Genomic DNA, 7,637 nt, shown 5'->3' on the forward strand with positions numbered 1-7,637 from the left:
CTATCTCTTTCATGCCTCCAGTTGCAGAAGGGATCCCTGATCAGAGCTGGAAGATTTCTGAGGCTCCTCCCACTTCTTGTAATCATCATCTTTTGACCCCCAGTCTGGTGTTACTAAATTTTAGGCTTTCTCTGGAGTGGTGGTAGAGCATGTTAGAGTCAGCTTTGCAGCAGTCTGGGGGGGGGGGGGCTGGGGATGGCTGATACACCATAGAAGATATCCCAAGCCAACTGAATACTTATGTGAAGAGTACCAATCACTGTATGTACTTGAGGTCATTGCTGTCACCATTTTGCCCCACTTTGGCTTGTAGCTGAAACCTCCTTTCCTAGCATCGAGCTTAAAACAAGGGAAAGAAGGAAAAAAAGACATGGGTGGTAAATGCTGTTAGGATATTCTTGGTGAAAGAGCTTCTTCCATTGACACCTGGCTACTTTGTTATATCTCCTCCATCCCTGGGCTGATTGAAGGGCTTTCTCAGCCCCAGGAGCTAGGTGGAAGTCTAACATCTGGCTGCTCATCTGACTTGCCCTCTTTCATAGAATGGAAGGAGGCTATCAACCAGCCTCTTTCCTTCTTCACCCCCACTATGTGGGGCCTCCCCTTGTGATGTGTCGGTGAGGATGGTAGTTGGGGAGGCAGCTGAGCCTGGGATCCCAGGCCGGGGCATCTGCTTGGACTTAGCCGTCCTAGATAGTGCCTTCCTCTTCTTTCAGGTGGCGTCATCTTTGTTCATGGGCTCATCGTCCCCCTGAGCCAGTCGGTCACAGCCTACATGGTGTCAGCGGCAGGCCTCGGGCTGATAGCCATCTATTTTGCCACTCAGGTGGTATTTAACAAAAGTGACTTGGCTAAGTGTTCCATCTAGGTGTCTCCTGACCCTGGGAGAAGGGCCAGAACCTTCTCCCCTTCTTTGACATCTTTCTCCCTCCCTCCATTTCTGCATCTGTTCTCCGCATTCCCACCTGGTCCAAGACAAAAACCAGGCCATCAAATGTCTTTCTCCATGTCCCCCATCTCCATTGGAAGGCCTGTTGTGAAGTCCATCCCCAGCCCTTTCCCTGGATCCTTGACAGCAGCTCTCCAATACTAGCTAGTGTCAACTTAGGTTGCCCAAGGTTGGGGGTGACCCTCGCTAAGAACAGCCTGTACCCAAGATGATCTCTAGGCTTTGGGGATCCATAGCAGAGCTTATCCCAAAAATGAGCCCTGGGGGAGGGGTAATGGGGACTCCTTGGTATTTTGATAAATGGCTTGAGGGTAGGGTGATTGGGTACTAGCTTACTAGGAAGGGTTTGTAAAGGGGTAGGATAGTAGCTTCTGGGCTTAGCTATCAAGGCCTGAGGCCCTTAAGCCCCCAATGTTCTGTTATGTTGCTATTGCCTTTTTTCTCTTGCTTTTCAAAAAGTCTTCTTACCTGTTCTATAAAGTCCTAAGGCTTCCCCTTTCCTCCAGGGTTCTGTTCCATTCTCATATGGGTAACACTAGGCAGGTGTGCCAAATCAAACTTGGGGTGAGAATAGGTGTGTGCTCCATGTGCCTCACTTTTCCTTTGCCTATGTCAAGAGTTCTGGGAGTGTGGTGGTCCTTTGTAACAGGAAGAGCCAGATCCTACCCCCAGCCCCTTAGGGAGAAATTCTCATTGTGAAGTTCTCATTTCTCCTCCCCCCCCAAAAAGAAATAGGATCCATAAAAAGACTCTGGCCATCCTGGAACCCCCTTCCCTGTTTTGAAAATCACACTATAAATTCTTTCAAGGCCTGTTTATTGTATTTTGGGGCCTTGCTGTCTGATTTCTGCTACGTTGATTTTCTATCTTTTTCCTGCTTGGCTGATCCTTCTTTGGGTGTGTGGTGGGGGATGGCGGGGGTGGGGGGGAGGAAGGGGAGTTGTCTCTGGGCCTGTCTGGTTAGGTTGACACTAATTATCTCTTTTTTCCCCTCCTCTTCCCTTTTCCCAGGTATTCCTGCCCAAATACAGAGGGGACACTGGCAGCAATAGCAGTGGTGACAGCCTGACCACCAGCTTCTTGGCAGGCCCCAAAGCTGGAGGACCCTTTCCTAATGGACATTCAGGGGCTTCCAGTACCAGCCTCTTTCCTTCTTCGCCCCCGCTATGTGGGGCCTCCCCTTGTGATGTGTCGGTGAGGATGGTAGTTGGGGAGACAGCTGAGCCTGGGAGCCCAGGCCGGGGCATCTGCTTGGACTTAGCCATCCTGGATAGTGCCTTCCTCCTCTCTCAGGTGGCGCCATCTTTGTTCATGGGCTCCATCGTCCAGCTGAGCCAGTCGGTCACAGCCTACATGGTGTCAGCGGCAGGCCTCGGGCTGATAGCCATCTATTTTGCCACTCAGGTGGTATTTGACAAAAGTGACTTGGCTAAGTGTTCCATCTAGGTGTCTCCTGACCCTGGGAGAAGGGCCAGAACATTCTCCCCTTCTTTGACATCTTTCTCCCTCCCTCCATTTCTGCATCTGTTCTCCACATTCCCACCTGGTCCAAGACTTAGGTTGGGAACTGCTGAGAATCACAGCTCAGCCCACCTAGGGTTTCTCCTTCCCCTCCCCACTTGGAATCTGTAGGTCTCAAAATCCCATTCCTGTCCCTGCCCAGTGGTTGTGAAGTGCCTAGGAGAAGACATGATTGATGAGCAGGGGCTTGGTGCCTCTCCCTCTCTTGAAGTAAAGGAGCTGGGGAGCTTCAGGATAGCCGTGGCTGGTTTCCTGGCTGACCTAATAAACCTTAAGTTCTGGCTTCTAGTTGGGGGCTGGGGTACATGGTGGGAGAAGGTACTTACTGGGGAACTTCATGTTAACTCTCTGGGAAATGCATGAGTCTGCAGGACCTTAGGGATAAGAGCTAAGGTCCAGAGTCAGGACAGATGAGAAAAAGGGATTATTTGCAGGGTGAACAAACCAAAGAGGCCAGCCTTCCCTCTTCCCACTCCAACATGTCTTCACAAAGCTGTCTAATGCTTCTCTTCTCCACACTTGGGGGTTTCTCCTCCTTGAGGCTGTTTTAACCTGAAACTCTTCCCTGCCCCCAACCCCAGGATTGGAAAATGTGAAACAAAATCCTTTTTTTTAGCGAGACTTTTGCCCAGACCCTACTGCTGTCCTTTCTGCTGCTTTCTCCACCATCCCCTCCCACCATGCATTTGATCAATACCTGGAAACTCTTCCCCATTCCACTGGGCAAGTCTTGGATTTCTGTATTTAACACCAGCACTGAACACAGGTCTGTAAACATTTAACTTATTTATTTACCAGAATAGGAGGCCGCTGCTAGCTTGCTACCCAGTGGGCTTGCTATATTAGATCTTTCAGGGCCTGGTTTCCTGTTGGCTGAGCCAAGCCTGTCATTGCCAGGTTCTACAGTCTCAATAATAAGGATGTCCACTGCGTAGCCAGTTGCCAGAGGCTCTTGTCTCACATAACGTATCCCACAGTGCCTTTGCTTTTCTGCCCCTTTCAGCCTTCCTCACTTCAGCACCCATCTCTGCTCCTCTCCCTGGCTTTGGCTGGATGCAGCCCACTCCATCCCTTCTCACCAGCTCCACTGCCTTGGTTCCATCTCTAACCCATGAGCTTGAGGTCTGTTTTCCTTGGTACTGGGACTTCCTCTCCCCCCACCCCTTATTGTGTTGTCCCTAGGCCTCTTGCCTATCTCAGCCCCAAAAGGCATGCACTGTGCTATGGGGGACGCAGGATCTCAGGAGCCACCCCTGCCTGGGCCAGGAGGTCTTACCTCGGGGGTGTAAATGCTGTTTGCAATAATGTTTTATGTCTTATTTATTTAGCTAAGTGAATGTTTTGTACAGTGTGCAAGCAATCAGAGTATAAAGTTTATTAAGATGAAATAAAGAAGCTTCTTATATATTTAACAAGTAAGGATATTTGTGTTGTATGTGGGAGGGAGTGCCCGTCTATCTTGGGACACTGAGACTTCATGCAATTTTTTATTTGTACTTTCAGTGCCTGCAGGTTGCAGGTTCTCCCAGTAGATGGTGCCACACTCCATCACCCCTTCCCTTCCATTGTCCATCCACAGCCAGAGCCCTACTCTGGATGTACACAAAGATTGGGCTCCAGATGGGAATTCACAGGGTAGTTGTGGAGGCAGAATACTCACCCGGACACTCCTTAAGGGCAGTTAAAAGCATACTCAGCAAGAGTGAGGTCAGAGCTAGATGAGATGGGCTGAGATTTAATTCCCACCTCTGCACCTTTGCCCCTCTTTGGGCTTACTCCCCTCCTTCCTCCTCTTTTCAGATCCTGTTCCTCATCCTTAAGCCCCAGCCTTCTTCACAAAGCCTTCCCTGACCCTTCCAGCCATCACTGGTCTCTCCTCTGACCCCTCTTCTACCTCTGTAGCCAAAAGTGCTATTGGTAGAGGAGACAATATCATATGATGGAGTAAGAAGAGCTAGGTCCTAGTCCTGCCTTGGCCACTAAGGGGAGTATGTGACCTTTGTCCAAATGGCTGCCCTACTTTGAACCCAAATTTCCTGTTGCACTGCTTTGCAAAAGCCTGTTCTGGACAAGGTGAATTGGGGCAGGGGAGAAACTTAATACTAATAATTTTTTCCTCTAAAATTTAAAATGTGACATGTATAACAAAACTACTTATTATAATGATTTTTCCAGCATAAAAATAGATTTAATTTTTAAATAGATATTTAATATCAATAATATAGATTTAATATAAAATAAATTCAATAATAGATTAAAATAGATTTAATAAAAATAAATTTAATTTTCCTGCAAAATTTCTCAGACCTTATTTTTTGTCCAAGGGTTCTTCTGTATCCATTCAATTATATCATTTATATGCCAATTCCAAAAGTACTCAGGGTCCAGATTACTTTGGGAAACCTGCTGAGCAGCTCTTTCAGCTCTGACCTTGAGGAAAAGCCTATCTCTGCCGGTCTGCCAAAGTCTGGGTGACTTTGGGCAATGCTTTACCACAAACTCTCTGAGCCTCAGTTTGCTGTGAAATGGATATAAGTAGTTGTGGTACTTAGCTCACCAGAATTGTGAGGCTGAGGTAAGATAATATATGTGAGTGCTTTGTACCCATAAAATGTTATATAAATCAGTTCTCAGTCTTGTTCTGTTCTCCAATTATTTCATGTATTTATTTCATCATCTAAATTGTAAGCTCCCTCAAGGAAGGAACAAAGCCTTATGTTTTTCTTCCTGAGAGGTGATAGGCCCTCAAAGATTTTTCGATTTTCTAGTTCGGGCTAGTTGGGCTTCAGAAAAGGGGAAAAGAGAGGTCCCCACCTCTTGGTGAGCATGAAAAGCTAAGTAAGAACACGCCTGTGATGTGACTTTTTGAGTTGAGGGTCAGGAAAGTAGAGTGGACGATGGCTGGACTTCCCTTTTTTTATTCTCCCCACTGAGTCGTGGAGGATCATTTCAGCCATTTTCTGCTCCAGGGACCAGGGCAGAAGCTCAATGATCACTTGGCAGAACCTATAGAAAATTTCTGCTCTGGAGTGAGAGGGAGGACCTATGAGGTTCCTTCTGTCCAATTAAAATTCAAGGACAAAGTGAAGACAACTGAGGATGGCCCAGGATGCAGCGGATGACCTTGGCATCTTGACCTTTTTCCTGTCACTAGACTCTGGAAGAAAGAGTGAGGCTGATGACTCTGCCTCACTTAAATCTAATTCATGTGCAAGTCCAAACATCACCCATGATGTCATTGCTCCTTCAGAAACAAAGTATGAACAACAATGAAAAGAACAGTTCCAGTTATTGGAGGCTGAAGCTTCCAGCTGTTTCCTTGGCCTAGCTTCCTAATCCAGAACCAATATCCTTCACAAACCACCCAAGGAGAGGCAGATACAAGATGTCTTTTTTTTTTCTCCCCACTGTCCAAAAAAGAGAAGGCCCCAAAGAGCTTGTCAGTAGTGGAAAGACAAGTGGATTGGCTAAGGAAATTCTCTGATGATTTTCAGTTCTCTGAGATTGATTTGAGCTGGTCGCCTGCCAGTTCCTGGCTCTCAGTTTGGAATGCCATGCCAAGTAACTAGATTCTATACCTTGTTCTCTGTGATCCCTGGTGCTGTCCAAGTCATGCTAGCTTAACATTTCAGGCTGAAGTCATTAACCTGTGAGGGAATGAGCAATATCTTCCAATTCTAGGAGGCCTTTTAAAGTGTGAACGTATGTTGCCAGGTTGGAAGAGGAGGAGAGAGAGCAGGTTCAAGGTAGTTCCAGTAAGGGGCTAGTCTCAGCCTGCCATCTCCTCCAAAAGGCAGAACCTTGCGGTGAGCTGCTGCTCCATAGGACTAAGGCCTTCCACCTCAGTCCTTCAAAGCCCTTTAGGGTTTGCCATATTCAGCCCCTCCTACTACCACCTGCCTTCTCCGGAGGTCTAGTAGGTCTGATCTTTGAAGTTGTCCAGATATACCTACTGCTAAAAAAGGAAGATTGCCACCACCCTCCTTCATCCCCATTATCCAGGCTGGCAGGTAGGGAGCCTAAGAAGTCACTTTAACTTCCTGGGCCACAATTCCTCATCTATAAAATGGGAGTGGCACTAAATCACCTCTGGCATCCCTTCTAGCTCTGAGCCAAGATCCTAAGGGATGTTTTACCCCAGAGACAGTGAGTTAAGTTTGGGTAAGCAGCTTCAACTGATTAACCATTGAGCACTTACTATAGGAAAAGCCCTGGGAATGGTGGTGGTGGTAAAGTCAGTAAGCATTTTTTTTTACATGTAAAGATTAGTTTATTTTAAGAAGAAGATTTGAAAATAAGATCTATTGATTACTTAGAGTTAACCAACCACAAAAGTCCTATGCATCATAATTAGGTGGAGTCAACTATAGGCTCTTTGTTGTTGAATTGAATTTTCTTTTTTATTACAAACTTAATTTTCAACGGAGTTATTGAAGTCTGTGCCAATGAAGGACTAGTATGGGCACATTCAGCAAGCATTTATTAAGCACCTACTATGTGCCAGGCACTGTGCTAAGCCTTGGGGATACAAAGAAATGCAAAAATCAGATTGTTCTCCAGGAGCTCACAATTTAATAGGGAAGACGATATGCAAACAACCTCATAAGAAACAAGGTATATACAGATTAAATTGGAGATAGTCAAGAGAAGAAAGCCACTAACAGAGTAACATGTAGGTGCAGTGGATGGAATGCGGGACCCGGAGCAGGGAAGATCTCAGTCTAAACCCAGCCTCAGATGAGTGCTTGCTGTATGACCCTGGGCAAGTCTTATTTTTTTGCCTTAGTTTCCTCAGCTGTAAAATGGAGATAATAACAGGACCTACTGTGTAGAGCTCTTGTGAGGATCAGATGAGACAATGTCATTTTGTATTAGTATATATTTTAATATATAATGTTAACATTTTTATTATATTACAGTATAATATAAAGCACTTAACACAGTGCCTGGGACATAGTAGGTGCTCTATAAATGTTTATTCCCTTCCTTACTAAGAGTAAGAAAGACTGGAAAGGGTTTTTTGAAGAAGGTAGGACTCTAGCTGATACTTGAAGAAGCCCTGGAAGCCAAGAGGGAGAAGTGAATAGGGAGAGAGAGCTCCCAGCATGGTGGACAGCCAGTGAAAAATGCCCAGTCAAGAGATGGAGAGGTCTTGTGCAAGGAAGCC

General features: G+C 46.3%; 1 protein-coding gene across 3 annotated transcripts in view; it reads left to right on the plus strand.

Moving 5' to 3' along the window:
- Positions 1-3,877, plus strand: part of SLC45A3 (solute carrier family 45 member 3) — a 30,636-nt gene extending 26,759 nt beyond the window's left edge. For all 3 annotated transcript variants that reach the window (XM_027870654.1, XM_027870656.1, XM_027870655.1), the window contains exon 5: positions 1,961-3,877. In XM_027870654.1, coding sequence (XP_027726455.1) covers positions 1,961-2,395 — 435 coding nt within the window. In that variant the 3' untranslated portion in view covers positions 2,396-3,877. The remainder of the gene's footprint in view (positions 1-1,960) is intronic.
- Positions 3,878-7,637: the final 3,760 nt, after the last annotated feature.

The sequence above is a fragment of the Vombatus ursinus genome, unplaced genomic scaffold, assembly GCF_900497805.2.
Source record: "Vombatus ursinus unplaced genomic scaffold, bare-nosed wombat genome assembly UNPS02014798.1, whole genome shotgun sequence".
Lineage (NCBI taxonomy): Eukaryota > Metazoa > Chordata > Mammalia > Diprotodontia > Vombatidae > Vombatus > Vombatus ursinus.